General features: G+C 45.6%; 1 protein-coding gene across 8 annotated transcripts in view; it reads left to right on the plus strand.

The window, feature by feature from the left end:
* LOC133638554 (probable E3 ubiquitin-protein ligase HERC1) overlaps positions 1-15,381 on the plus strand; it is a 122,101-nt gene that overhangs the window by 27,296 nt on the left and 79,424 nt on the right. For 7 of the 8 annotated variants that reach the window (XM_062031291.1, XM_062031295.1, XM_062031294.1 and 4 more), the window contains 10 exons: positions 3,451-3,663; positions 3,742-3,840; positions 3,916-4,012; positions 4,905-5,048; positions 5,128-5,255; positions 10,321-10,465; positions 10,538-10,709; positions 11,743-11,877; positions 12,154-12,319; positions 12,420-12,545. In XM_062031291.1, coding sequence (XP_061887275.1) covers positions 3,451-3,663; positions 3,742-3,840; positions 3,916-4,012; positions 4,905-5,048; positions 5,128-5,255; positions 10,321-10,465; positions 10,538-10,709; positions 11,743-11,877; positions 12,154-12,319; positions 12,420-12,545 — 1,425 coding nt within the window. Of the gene's footprint in view, positions 1-3,450; positions 3,664-3,741; positions 3,841-3,915; positions 4,013-4,904; positions 5,049-5,127; positions 5,256-10,320; positions 10,466-10,537; positions 10,710-11,742; positions 11,878-12,153; positions 12,320-12,419; positions 12,546-15,381 lie in introns of those variants that run through there. The other variant, XM_062031298.1, reaches the window with a different exon arrangement.

Below are 15,381 nucleotides of genomic sequence, written 5' to 3' on the forward strand. Positions count from 1 at the left end.
TTAAATGCTTCTACTGAGGTAGCATCTCTAACTTTTACCGAGAGGGCATTCCATAGTATTGGAGCCCGAATAGAAAACGCTCTATAGCCCGCAGACTTTTTTTGGGCTCTGGGAATCACTAATAAGCCGGAGTTCTTTGAACGCAGATTTCTTGCCGGGACATATGGTACAATACAATCGTCAAGATAGGCAGGAGCTTGACCGTGTAGTATTTTATACGTAAGTAGTAAAACCTTAAAGTCGCATCTTAGGTGCACAGGAAGCCAGTGCAAGTGAGCCAGTATAGGCGTAATATGATCAAACTTTCTTGTTTTTGTCAAAAGTCTAGCAGCCGCATTTTGTACCATCTGTAATCTTTTAATGTTAGACATAGGGAGGCCCGAAAATAAAACGTTACAGTAATCGAGACGAGATGTAACGAACGCATGGATAATGATCTCAGCATCGCTTGTGGACAAAATGGAACGAATTTTAGCGATATTACGGAGATGAAAGAAGGCCGTTTTGGTAACACTCTTAATGTGTGACTCAAACGAGAGAGTTGGGTCGAAGATAATACCCAGATTCTTTACAGAGTCGCCTTGTTTAATTGTTTGGTTGTCAAATTTTAAAGTGGTATTATTAAATAGATGTCGGTGTTGAGCAGGACCGATAATCAGCATTTCCGTTTTCTTAGCGTTGAGTTGCAAAAAGTTAGCGGACATCCATTGTTTAATTTAATTAAGACACGCCTCCAGCTGACTACAATCCGGCGTGTTGGTCAGCTTTAGGGGCATGTAGAGTTGGGTGTCATCAGCATAACAGTGAAAGCTAACACCGTATTTGCGTATGATGTCACCTAGCGGCAGCATGTAAATACTAAAGAGTGCAGGGCCAAGAACCGAACCCTGGGGAACTCCGCACGTTACCTTAACATAGTCCGAGGTCACATTGTTATGGGAGACACACTGCATCCTGTCAGTAAGATAAGAGTTAAACCAAGACAAGGCTAAGTCTGTCATCCCCATACGCGTTTTGATACGCTCTAATAAAATATTATGATCAACAGTATCGAAAGCGGCGCTAAGATCAAGAAGCAGCAACATAGATGAAGCATCAGAATCCATCGTTAGCAATAGATCATTAGTAATTTTTGCGAGGGCTGTCTCCGTAGAGTGATTTGCCCTGAAACCGGATTGAAAAGGTTCATTGTTAGACGCTAAGTGTTCATTTAGCTGCTGTGCTACAATTTTTTCGAGGATTTTCGAGATAAACGGAAGGTGGGACACCGGCCGGTAGTTTACCAGGAGATCAGGATCGAGGTTAGGTCTTTTGAGTAGAGGATGAATAACCGCTTTTTTGAATACTAGGGGAACAGTGCCAGAGGAAAGTGGGGGCGGTATGGCGTAGTGGGTAGAGCAACCGTGCCAGAAACCTGAGGGTTGCAGGTTCGCTCCCCGCCTCTTACCATCCAAAATCGCTGCCGTTGTGTCCTTGGGCAGGACACTTCACCCTTGCCCCCGGTGCCGCTCACACCGGAGAATGAATGATGAATGAATGAGTTGTAAATATGAATGATGGGTTCTCACTTCTCTGTGAAGCGCTTTGAGTGTCTAGAAAAGCGCTATATAAATCTAATCCATCATTATTATTATTATAAGTTTATGATATTTAACACTGATGGACCTAATAATACAAAAAGCTCCTTGATAAGTTTCCCAGGAATTGGGTCAAGTAAACATGTTGTTTGTTTTGTCCCATTTACACATTTTGACAATTCCTCCAATGTTATTTCATCAAAGAGAGAGAAACTATTTTGGAGGGCGGTATCCGTCGTATATACAGTCGTATTTGTGTTAATAGAACCCAGTTGTAGCTGAGATGCATTGTCTTTAATCTCTTTTCTAATGACTTCAATTTTCTTATTAAAGAAATTCATAAAGTCATCTGCTGAGTGGGTGGAGCTACTGGGAGGAGTCCCTTGTTGGGTTAGCGATGCTACTGTACTAAACAGAAATTTAGGATCATTTTTGTTGAGGTGGATGAGATTTGAGTAATATTTAGCTTTAGCTGAGGTAAGCATGCGTTTATAAGTTATTAAACTATCACACCATGCTTGATGGAAAACCTCAAGTTTAGTCGCACGCCATTTGCGTTCTAGCTTTCTACATGATAATTTCTGGGCTTTAGTTTCTTCTGTAAACCATGGGGTACGCCTTTTAGGGGCCCTTTTTAGCTTTAGCGGTGCTACACTATCAATGGTGTCGCGCAGGGCGTCATTAAAGTTGTTAGTGAGGTTATCAATAGAGCCCACATAATTTGGGAATGGTGCCATTACCGAAGGCAGTAGGTCAGTAAGAGTCGTCGTTGTGGCACCATTAATGTTGCGGCTGCTATAGTAGTTATTATTATTATTATTAGTTTGTTGACAATGAGTCAGAACTTCGAATTTTATAAGGTAATGATCGGACATTACTTTAGTGTACGGGAGTATCGTAACTTTAGAGGTGTTGACACCCCTGACAAGCACTAGATCTATCGTATTACCGTTGCGATGCGTGGGTTCATTTATTATTTGTGTAAGACCACAGCTATCAATTATAGTCTGGAGCGCCACGCATGGAGGGTCCGATGGGGTATTCATATGGATATTAAAGTCCCCCATTATGATTATATTGTCGGCGTGCGACACTAGATCAGCAACAAACTCTGAGAATTCACTGATGAAGTCCGAATAGGGCCCAGGGGGGCGGTAGATAACAGCCAGGTGGAGAGGCCGCGGTGTGACAAACCTCAAAGTGAGCACCTCAAACGAGTTATATTTATTATTTAGGTTAGGTGTAAGATTATAGTTTTCATTGTATATTAGTGCGACACCCCCTCCCCTTTTAAGAGGTCGGGCAACATGTGTATTGGTATAGTTAGGAGGAGATGCCTCATTTAGCGCAAAAAAATCGTCTGGTTTGAGCCAGGTCTCGGCGAGACCAACGACGTCAAGTTTGTTGTCTCTAATGACTTCATTAACTAATAACGTTTTGGAAGATAATGATCTTATGTTTAAAAAGCCCATATTATAGGTAGTGGGCTGTTTTGAGGATTGTTTATTGAAATGATCCGAAGTAGCAATATTAATAATGTTGCGTTTATTTTGCGTATTGCACTTTAAATAGTTTCGACCATATCTAGGAATTGATATGACGGGGATATTCAGATTGTTTGCTTGATGTTGCGATAAACTGAACGCATCATAGTTAGCACAAAACTGACTCTGAACTCAACAGTAAACATCAGCTTTACAGATGTCGTGGCTGCTCTACAGGCATTAATGACATTAACCATGAAACATCAGATGTCAAATAAAAGTTATGTTTTAAAGGTTGTTTGAGGTGAGGTGTTTATATGTGTAAGGGTATGAGCGAGGCCACTATTTGTGGTAATAGCCATTCATGTCCTCTCTGACTTCCTTTTCAGATCGAGGCAGGCCAGTACTGTACCTTCTCCGTGTCTGCAGATGGCGCTGTGAAGGCCTGCGGTAAAGGCAGTTATGGCCGTTTGGGTCTAGGGGACTCCAACAACCAGTCAATGCCCAAGAAACTGGTGCTGGAGCCACATAGGAACATGAAAAAGGTGTCCTCCTCCAAGGGCTCGGATGGCCACACCTTGGCCATCACTATGGAGGGAGAGGTGAGAAGATAGAAGGAATTGTGTAGATCTCACTTCTGCATCACTGTATTCATAACAATCTCCAAATACGTATTTTAGGTATTCAGCTGGGGGGATGGAGAATACGGAAAACTGGGCCACGGTAACAGTGCTACACAGAAATACCCCAAAATCATCCAAGGACCACTGATTGGCAAGGTGGAAAAAATGCCGGAGAAATGATAAAGAGATGGAGTTTTATTTTGAAAGCCAATATTTATGCCTCTCTTCCAGGTTGTGGTATGTGTGTCTGCTGGCTACAGGCACAGTGCAGCAGTGACTAACGACGGCGAGCTTTACACATGGGGCGAAGGGGACTTTGGCAGACTTGGTGCGCACACAATTTGTCACTCTTTTTGTTGCGTGTTGGCAACAATCAGCTGTCTCTCCCCTCCTTTTACAGTATATTGTTCTATAATTTAACCCTGAAACTCTTTTGTTATATTAAAACTTTATATTTTGCCCATTGAATTAACCATGAAAACATTTGCTATTCAATTGGTATGTTTTGTCATGAAAACACTACATGTTGCCATTTAAATTGTACATTTTGCCATAAAAATACTATTTTCCATGAAAACAATGCACTGTAATTAACCATTAAAATTCTATTTTTGCCATGAAACACAAATATTTACCATTAGAATGCTGTATTTTGCCATGAAACTAAATTTTTACCCTACATTTTTCCATAAAAACATACAATTAAAACAGAAAAGCTATATTTCTTTCATGAAAACAAACATTTACCACTGAAATCATTTATCGCTGTGATAACATGTCATTTCAACCCTACATCTACCATTAAAATACAGTATTTTCCACAAAAACAACATCAAGGCACAATATTTAGATATTAAAAACACAAAAAGGCACATTTCAAATTTGATATTGTATATATTTATTTTGCCTAGAAAACAATGGTTTTCTTCATGGCCATGAAATACCATTGTAAAAATGCAATATTTTGGCATTAAAAACGCTAAATTTTACCACATAAAAGTTATTTTTGTCATGAAAATATTTAACCATTAAAATTCTATGTTCATCCATGAAATCACTGTATTCCACCAAAAACAAAACAAAACAGTATATTTGCCATAAAAACACTACAGTGTTCCTTATTAAAAAATTAAATAAAAATGCCATTGAAACCCAACTTTACCCTTGAAACACAAAATCTGCCATGAAAACGCTATCATTTCCCACTCCATCTTATCCAGGCCACAGTGACAGCCAGAGCCGGAACACGCCGACGCTGGTAAAGGATATCAGCGGCGTTGGGCAGGTGGCGTGCGGCAGTTCGCATACCATCGCAGTCGCACAGGATGGACGCACCGCGTGGTCCTTTGGAGGCGGAGACAATGGTACGATGGTATGGTAATGGTAACAAAACAATGCTGTGGTGCATAACATAGCTGTTTGGTTATGACTCTTACCTTGCAGGTAAACTCGGTCACGGGGACACAAACCGAGTGTATCGCCCAAAGGTCATCGAGGCCCTGCACGGGTTCATCATTAGGAAAGTATGCGCTGGAAGCCAATCCTCTTTGGCCCTTACCTCTGCGGGACAGGTGAGAATTTGGACTTGAATCTGGACTCTTTTGGTTTGGTCATTGTCTGTCATTCTCTATGTAAACAGAAGTTAACACTGTAAAGGAAAATGTTTGAATACAAATCGGTGATTATTTCTATGTAGGCTTAATTAATTTCTATGTTCAATAATGTGATTGTATACTGTAGAGGTCGTTCCCTACCCGTTCCCCTGATATTACGTCAAGAGTCAGTCGTGCCGTTTCACCAAGCCTTTTAATCACCATGTGTTACAAGTTATAATATCCAGTACAATCTTTTCAGACGTGTCTCTCTCTCTCCTCTCCTCCTCCGCTGGCCGCTCACTGTTAAAGACAACAGATGATCAGATTAACACGTACCACCTTCAAAATCTAATCACCTGCCAGCTGCGTCTCGCCGTCCCGCACATGCCCCGCCCCTAGTCGACGGCGCTCCGCCCTCAACACCATCGACTGAGGCGGTGACCTTTTGCTCCTGCAGTGCGCTAATCACAACCTCCTCCCACATACCTCCACCGCTAGACCCCCCCCCCCCCCTGGGAGCGGGAGAGGAAGTCTGCCACGGCCATCTGCGCCCCCGGCCTATGGATCACTCTGAAATTGTAGGGTTGTAAAGCGAGATACCACCGGGTGATCCGCGCGTTGGCATCCTTCATGCGGTGGAGCCACTGGAGGGGCTTGTGGTCCGAGCAGAGGCTGAACGGGCGTCCCAGCAGATAGTACCGGAGGGCACCGACCGCCCACCGGATGGCGAGGCACTCTCTTTCCACCGTACTGTATCTGGCCTCCCTTTCCGATAGCTTTCTGCTGATGTACAGGACCGGGTGGTCGGTGCCCCCCCGCTGCTGGGATAAAACGGCTCCCAGTCCTCTGCCCGACGCGTCTGCCTGCAAACAAAATGGGATAGAAAAATCAGGCATGCACAGTACCGGCTCCTCGCAAAGTGCTTTCCTCACCTTCTCGAATGCCTGCTGGCACTGCCCCGTCCACTGGACCAGATCTGGAGCACCTTTTCGGGTGAGGTCAGTTAGTGGGCTGGTCAGGTCCGCAAACCGGGGGATGAACCTCCGGTAGTAGCCCACCAACCCTAAAAACTGCCTCACCTCCTTTTTCGTCTTCGGGGTCGGGCAGGCCGCAACTGCTGCGTTTTTTTCTACCTGAGGCCGCACCTGACCTTCCCCCAAGTGGTACCCCAGATACTGTACCTCCCTCCGGCCAACCGCGCACTTCGCCGGGTTGGCGGTGAGCCCCGCCCGCCTCAGGGACTCGAGCACCGCCCCCACCCTCTGCACATGCTCCGCCCAGCTGTTCCCCTGGATGATGACATCATCCAGATAGGCGGCAGCATATGCAGCGTGGGGCCGCAGCACCCGGTCCATGAGTCTCTGAAATGTGGCGGGCGCACCGAACAAGCCGAACGGAAGGGTCACGAATTGGTATAAACCTTCCGGAGTGGAGAATGCCGTTTTTTCCTTAGACTCTGGAGACAAGGGAATCTGCCAGTAGCCCTTAGTCAAATCCAGTGTCGTAAAAAACCGAGCAGTGCCCAACCGGTCCAGGAGCTCGTCGACCCGGGGCATTGGATAGGCGTCAAAACGTGACACATCATTTACCTTGCGGTAGTCCACACAGAACCGCACAGACCCATCTTTCTTCCCCACCAGAACTATGGGGCTGCACCACGCACTGTGTGACTCTTCTATCACTCCCAATTCCAGCATGGCTTTTAATTCTTCCCGAACTACTTTGCGCTTGTGTTCGGGCAGCCTATAGGGCCGAGACCTCACCGTCACGCCTGGGCTGGTCTCTATGTGATGCTGGGTGAGAGTCGTGCGGCCTGGCAGGGGGAGAACACGTCAGCAAAATGCTGCTGCAATTTGGCCACGTCTGCTTTCTGTGACGGCGTCAGATGATTATCACAGCGGAGAGGAAAGGACCGTGGGGAGGGGGGAACCTCCGGCCCCAGCTCCTCGCCCTCCGCTATCGCCGTCACCATGGAGACAGGCTCTGCTTCCCTCCAACCTTTTAGTAGGTTGAGGTGGTATATTTGTGTTGCCCCACCCCGGTCAGACCGCCTGACCTCGTAATCCACGTCACCTACTCGTCGTGTGACCACAAAGGGTCCCTGCCACCTGGCGAGTAATTTAGAGCTGGATGTTGGGAGTAATACAAGTACTTTCTCTCCCGGTGAAAATTGTCTGAGTTTCGTCCCCTTGTTATACAGGCGCTGCTGACGTTCTTGGGCTTGGAGCAAATTCTCACGTGACAAGTGCCCCAAAGTGTGGAGTTTTGCTCTCAAGTCCATGACGTACTGAATTTCATTTGGGGCTTGGACCTTCCTCCCAGCTTTCTTTAACTAGGTCCAGTACCCCGCGCGGCTTCCTGCCGAACAACAGTTCAAATGGAGAAAATCCTGTTGAGGCCTGAGGAACCTCCCGCACTGCAAATAACAGGGGATCCAACCATTTATGCCAATTTGGTTTGTCCTCGTGTACGAACTTCCGGATCATGGATTTCAAGGTTCTATTCAACCGCTCTACCAGCCCATCCGTCTGCGGGTGGTAAACGCTGGTCCGAATAGATTTGATCCCCAATAATCCGTACAGCTCCTTTAACGTGCGTGACATAAAGGACGTGCCCTGGTCAGTTAGAATCTCTTTCGGGATTCCAACTCGGGAGATAACTTGAAATAGTGCCTGCGCGACACTCTTTGCAGAGATGGAGCGCAGCGGCACTGCTTCGGGATAGCGCGTTGCATAATCCACCAGGACTAGTGCAAAGCGATATCCCTGGGTGCTCGGGTGAAATGGTCCGACGAGGTCCATGCCAATTCGCTCAAACGGGACCTCTATGAGTGGTAATGGCCGCAAAGGTGCTCTAGGGGTGGCCGCGGGGTTGACTAGTTGACAGTCCGGGCAGGCCGCGCACCAGCGGCGCACGTCTGCCCGAAAGCCTGGCCAATAGAACCGGACCATTATCCGATTAAGTGTTTTATCATAACCCATGTGACCGGCCATCGGGTTAAAATGCGCCGCCTGGAAAATCATTTCCCGACGGCTTTTTGGCACCAACAATTGGGTGATTTCCTCCCCTGTCTGAGTGTCACGACTCACTCTGTATAATCTATCCCTAATCAATGCAAAGTGAGGGAAATCCCGCGCTATACCCGGGCGAACCCGCTGCCCATCAATTGAAATCACTTGGTCGCAGAGTGTCATCTCGAGATTGCTAGAGTGGAAAATCATCCATGGGGCGCCATTGGGGAACCGGGGAAACCTCCTGCGAAACCCCCGCCGGCTCCACTTCCCCCTCCCCCCCGGCAGCGTCGGATAATCTCGCGTCGCCCATGAGAACAGCGCGGACATTCCCTTTTCCTACCGGTCGTGAACGCATCCCTGCGCGCTGCTTTATTAACCCGTTAAATCCCGCCCAATTTTTTCCCAAGATTAAGGGGTGCGCCAGGCGCGAATTTACAGCCACCTTAACACTATGTTTTTCCCTTTTAAAAAAAAATGTCCACCGGCACGATAGGGTACTCGTGAATATCCCCACGCACACATTTTACCCGCACCCGTGTAGCTTTTCTCAACGCCCCGGGTCGAACCAGGTTTTGGTGAATCATGGACTGCTCGCAGCCCGAATCCACCATCGCCCGGTGTATACTCCCTTGTATCCTTACCGATACATAGTATGTCTCTCCGGGCCCGGGGGAGGGTGCTGGAGGGTCGCCAACCCGGATCACCTGCCCCACTTCCATCGCTGGACACTCCCGCTGCAGGTGTCTTAGCCGCCCACACCTCCAGCACACCTGCCCCGGCATTCGAGGCGCCGTTTGCGGGGGAAACGCAGTGTCCGCAGCGGCCTGGCCCTGAGGAGGACAAAGCAGACTTGGGTTGTGTCGTGGCCGTGACCACGGCTGGGCTCCTTCTGCTGGCAGCGCCCGCATCCTGCGCGGCGCCGGGACTGGCCGCTCCGCTCCTCCTGCAGCCTTATCCTCCTTCCCCTTCTCCCGGTGTACGGCCAGGTGGTCCTCCGCCAAGGCTACCGCCGCTGCTACGCCTTGTGGCCGATGGTATCGGACCCACGCTGACGTCCGCGCCGGGATTGCCTCCAGGAATTGTTCCAGGATGATCTGCTCGATCACCTCCTCTATTCCTCCGGGTTGTAGCCATCTGGTCGCCGCGTCTCTCAGCTGTTGGCCCAGGGCAAAAGGCCGCTCCTCTTGTCCGAGTCTCATGGTCCGGAACCGGCGTCTGTGGTCCTCTTTGGACCCTCCTGTCCGGTCCAACACCGCCCTCCTCATGTCCCGGTAGCTCACGCGGGACGCTGGTGGCAGGCTGAGCGCCGCTCGCTGCGCCTCTCCCACCAGCAACGGTAGAAGCTGCACCGCCCACTCTTCCTCCGGCCATGCGCATGCCTTCGCTGTCGCCTCAAACGTGTCCATGAAACTTTGCGCGTCTTCTGTCTCTGCCATCCTGTGCATCCCCACCATCGTCAATGTCGGCCTTGCTGCTGGGGCTGTCCCCGCTCCGGACTTTTCCGTGAGCGCTCGCAGGATCTGGCTCTGCTGTGCAATTTGGGCCTGCGTCGCCTCATTCTGCCGGTGGTTCGCCATCGACACCTCCGGCAAGAGCTGTCCCAGCGCCTCTATGGGGCTTGGTGACGACATCGCAGCCTTTCTTCTTTCACGTTGGGCGCCAGATGTAGAGGTCGTTCCCTACCCGTTCCCCTGATATTACGTCAAGAGTCAGTCGTGCCGTTTCACCAAGCCTTTTAATCACCATGTGTTACAAGTTATAATATCCAGTACAATCTTTTCAGACGTGTCTCTCTCTCTCCTCTCCTCTCCTCCTCCGCTGGCCGCTCACTGTTAAAGACAACAGATGATCAGATTAACACGTACCACCTGCGAAATCTAATCACCTGCCAGCTGCGTCTCGCCGTCCCGCACATGCCCCGCCCCTAGTCGACGGCGCTCCGCCCTCAACACCATCGACTGAGGCGGTGACCTTTTGCTCCTGCAGTGCGCTAATCACAACCTCCTCCCACATATACATTCACCCAGGTGTTTGCATGGGGATGTGGCTCGTGTTTAGGATGTGGCTCCTCCGAGACTACCTCGCTGAGGCCCAGGTTCATCGAGGACCTGAGTATCACCAAGGTCATCGACATCTCATGTGGTGACAGCCACTGTCTGGCTCTATCGCACGGTACAATGAAAAGTATAATAATAATCCTCCCATTACCACCCTGTGTAATATGCTGCGCTCCTGTTTCATCAGAGAACGAAGTGTACGCATGGGGGAACAACACCATGGGCCAGTGTGGGCAAGGACACACCTCCACGCCTGTTACCAAACCCAAGAAAGTGCTCGGTCTGGAGGGGGTGTCCATCCAGCAGATCACCGCCGGAACGTCTCACAGTTTGGCTTGGACTGCAGTTCCCACGGATAGGTAAAGAAAGTGCATTTATTGACCCAAATATAAAAGGACTCTGAAAATAAGACAAGTCTTCTTTTCAAGACATTTACTGTAGTACCTCAACTTAAGAGCTTAATTGGTTTTGCTCTTAACTCAAAACACTTATCTCCCATTGAAGTCAATTTAACAGCCCAATTTTAACATGTAACATGCCTTTTAAAAAGAAGAACAAACTTTTAATAAATATTGTATGGAAAAAATACAACAATGTACAACAACAACTGCAGTAGTTTTATGAAGCAATGTAATAATGTACAGCATTTACCTTGGGTTATGGATATCTATGGTATCTCCTTCCTGCGGTTTCTCCATCAAACACACCATCAGAAGCTTCTCTATATTCTCAAGGATAAATGTCTGCTATTTAGATATTTTTTAACATTCCTGGCTGGCGTTAGTCTCCTCGAATGCTCGAATTGCAACTCTATAATTTTTTGAAGGATTTAAAAAAAAAAAAAAATCAATTAATATCATCTACTTCTTCTCAGCACTGTCTTTGACATCCACTTTCTTCCTTCCCTAGAAAACAAAGTTATGTCGATCTCTAGCTATACCCTAATTCCAGCGAGTAAGACCAGATGTTTTAGTCGGATATTAAGGGGTTCACAGTGGTATTTGCTACGCCAACTCATGGCGGGAATGTTTGGAAGTCACATTTTTGCTTGCAACTTAAAGCAAAATAATTAGCCGAGAAACAGTTTGTATCTGAAAACACTCTTTAGTTGAGACACTTCTCTTCAGTGGTCCACTAAGTCACTTGTGTGTGTATGTGTGTGAGTGTGAGTGACTAGAAGAAAAGCTCTGACTCACTTGGGAAAAAGTAATCTGGCGCCAGCTGCTGATTTGCATGTATAAATTTGCACATGAGACGACCCATCTTTAGATTTTTTTTCTAGGGACAAAATGACGTCTTATATTCGATCCATACAGATTGGTTTATAGTTGTGTTTAATACTAGAGCGTACGGTACAATTTGTATGTAAGTGATTTTGTGTTTCTTCGTCAGGCAGTTGGTGGCGTGGCACAGGCCTTTCTGCGTAGACCTCGAGGAGAGTACTTTCACGTACCTGCGCAGCTTCCTCGAAAGTTACTGCGATGGCATCGGAGATGACGCCCCGCCGGCGCCATTCTTATCCAATCGGTATGCATTATGAGCATAGTAATTGTTTGTTGAAATTATTTGAACAGTGCCAGCGTCTTGAAAGCATTTGATGTAAAACTGAGTGCAATACTTGGCTGAGACCAGCAGAGGCACTGTTTGTTACATCCATGTTATGGCAGCTTCTACAGGTAGCATTATTTTGGATGCAGGAGTTCAGAACATTTTCCCTATTGTTGATCAAGGGATTTTAGTCAAATGGCAACATATACTTATATATACTGTACATGGCATGATTCTTTACCCATCTTAACCCAGGGAGCACCATCAGTTTATTTTGCTGTGCATGAAGCTGCTGTCCGTCCACTTGTCGTTGGCTCATGCTGGGGGTACCGGAGCCATGGTTTTGGGGTCCCAGGGCAGGCCCCTCAGGAACCTGCTCTTCAGGCTCATCGACACCAATATGCCAGACTCCATACAACAGGTGCATTAGAGTTCAGTTCTAATACAACTGAAGTCATGCATATGTTAGATATGTTAAGTTTGTTTCCTCCTTTGACTTTCCTGATTCTGTCCATCTGCAGGCTGTCGTGAACACGCTGTCCATTGGCGCCTCCTTACTGCTGCCTCCTCTAAGGGAACGAACGGAACTGCTACTCTCTCTCCTACCTCATGGCCCACAGAGTCTAAATGTGCTTTCTAAAGGGCAAGTACGTGTTTTATGTTTTAAGTACACCAGTAGCTCTCAAACTTTTTTTTTCTTCTTTTTTTTACCAAGTACCACCTCAGGAAAAACTTACCGTATTTTTCGGAGTAAAAGGCGCTCCGGAGTATAAGTCGCACCGGCCGAAAATGCATAATAAAGAAGGAAAAAAACATATATAAGTCGCACTGGAGTACCGTATTTTTCGGACTATAAGTCGCAGTTTTTTTCATATTTTGGCCGGGGGTGCGACTTATACTCAGGAGCGACTTATGTTTGAAATTATTAACACATTACCGTAAAATATCAAATAATATTATTTAGCTCATTCACGTAAGAGACTAGACGTATAAGATTTCATGGGATTCAGCGATTAGGAGTGACAGATTGTTTGGTAAACTTATAGCATGTTCTATATGTTATAGTTATTTGCATGACTCTTACCATAATATGTTACGTTAACATACCAGGCACGTTCTCAGTTGGTTATTTATGCGTCATATAACGTACACTTATTCAGCCAGTTGTTCACTATTCTTTATTTATTTTAAATTGCCTTTCAAAAATGTCTATACTTGGTGTTGGGTTTTATCAAATAAATTTCCCCAAAAAATGCGACTCATACTCCAGTGCGACTTATATATCTTTTTTTCCTTCTTTATTATGCATTTTCGGCAGGTGCGACTTATACTCCGGTGCGACTTATACTCCGAAAAATACGGTATAAGTCGCATTTTTGGGGGAAATTTATTTGATAAAACCCAACACCAAGAATTGACATTTGAAAGGCAATTTAAAATAAATAGTGAAGTCATTCAAATAACTATAACATATTGAACATGCTATACGTTTACCAAACAATCTATCACTCCTAATCGCTAAATCCGATGAAATCTTATACGTCTAGTTTCTTACGTGAATGAGCTAAATAATATTATTTGATATTTTACGGTAATGTGTTAATAATTTCACACATAAGTCGCTCCTGAGTATAAGTCGCACTCCCGGCCAAACTATGAAAAAAACTGCAACTTATAGTCCGAAAAATACAGTAGTTCTTCAAGTACCACCATAATGACCAACATTCAAATACAGTAGCATAGTAGGCCTAAGTCAGGGGTGCCCATTACGTCGACTGCGAGCTACCGGTTGATCGGTGAGGGTGTGTCAGTCGATTGCCAGCCAGGCATTAAAAAAATAGACCTAAAAATTACTGATCATCAATCTTCACCAAGACGTCACTTTCGTCACTTGATTGACATTCACGGCACCGGAGGGTCTTGTGAGATGACGCTGGCTGCTGCGAGCTCATTATTAAGAAAATATGACCGACAGGAAGGCGAGAAACACTTTTTATTTCAACAGACTCTCGCGCGGTACCTGCCGTCAACACTCTAAAGACTGCACAGTTTCTGTCTTCACAATAAAAGCGCTGCTCCATCCTGCCTGCGCTAACAATATAAGAGTCTCAAAAAACTGGCGTGCACAAGCTAACACGCTATGGAGTTTGCAGCCAATGTATTTCTTGTAAAGTGTATAAAAAGGAGTATGGAAGCTGGACAAAGAAAATGCCAAAAACCAACCACTTTCAATGTGGTATTTGACATAAAGGAGGACTTTTTTTCTCCATTTGAAAATGCGGACATTATCAGCACTACTGTCTGATTCCAATCAATGCAAGTCATCAGAATCAGGTAATACACCAACTTATATTCTTGTCTTCATGAAAGAAAGGAATCTATATGTGTTAAACATGCTTGTTGTATCGTTAAACACATTTAACTTAACAAAAACATCTCGTATGTATGAATGAGGTAGATCCCCTCGACTTGGTCAATTGAAAAGTAGCTTGCCTGCAGAACAAGTGTGGGCACCCCTGGCCTAAGTGTTCATAAATAACATGATCAGAGGTATATTTAATATTTTGGTCATGTAACATTACACACAGTTTGAACATTATTTACTGTGTTTGAACATTTAATTAACTGATTCTTTTTGTGTGCCACTAGATATACTATATTGACAAATAGAGATTTATTTCGTCTAGAGATTTCTGCAAATGTGTTCCTCCCGAGTCCAGTGAGACAATACTAACAGCATATCATGCACTGTGAACCGTACAATAACTTGCTTTACTTTTACCTACTCCTGTTCCTGTAGTTGAATCACATGATGTCAGCACAGTGTCGTGATTTTTTTGTATGTGCGTCATTTGGGTCAAAATCACCCTTCATTTTGGAAAATAAACCCTTTACAGCAAGGTAAAGAGTAGATTGTGTTCTTAAGGGACACAAAATACACATAAACCTGATTGTCTGTGTTTGGTGTTGTTTGTCTGAACCCCGGGATGCAGAGAGAGCAGGTGAAGTGCAAGCCTTTATTAGGGAAAACGCCACAAGAAGGTACAAAGCAAAAAGCCCTGTCTTTAAAAGCATCCTGATTGCCAAGAAGTGTTGGCAAATGGTGGCATAGAGGAAGTACAAACAAAAATAAGAGCGCTGGATAGGAAATAAAACAAAATACAAGAAACTATTGTCATGAAAGATAATAACAATAAATATCTTATGTTTGTTATTTGCTACTAGCCATGCTGGTGCCCAATGCACTCAACTGTGTGGTAGGAACTAAGTACTAAGTAAGTACCAGCCATGCAACTACAAAGAGAAAAGCAATACAATTAAGTGTTGTTTTCAAAGAACAAACCCATCATGATTGAGTAGGGTTGTGCTATTGTACTACCAGTACCAAAATGTATTTCGATACTTTTTGATACACAGGGGACCACAAAAAATTGCATTATTGACTTTATTTTACAAAAAAAATCACATCATACAAGTTGAAAC

Source organism: Entelurus aequoreus, linkage group LG21 (genome assembly GCF_033978785.1).
Source record: "Entelurus aequoreus isolate RoL-2023_Sb linkage group LG21, RoL_Eaeq_v1.1, whole genome shotgun sequence".
NCBI lineage: Eukaryota > Metazoa > Chordata > Actinopteri > Syngnathiformes > Syngnathidae > Entelurus > Entelurus aequoreus.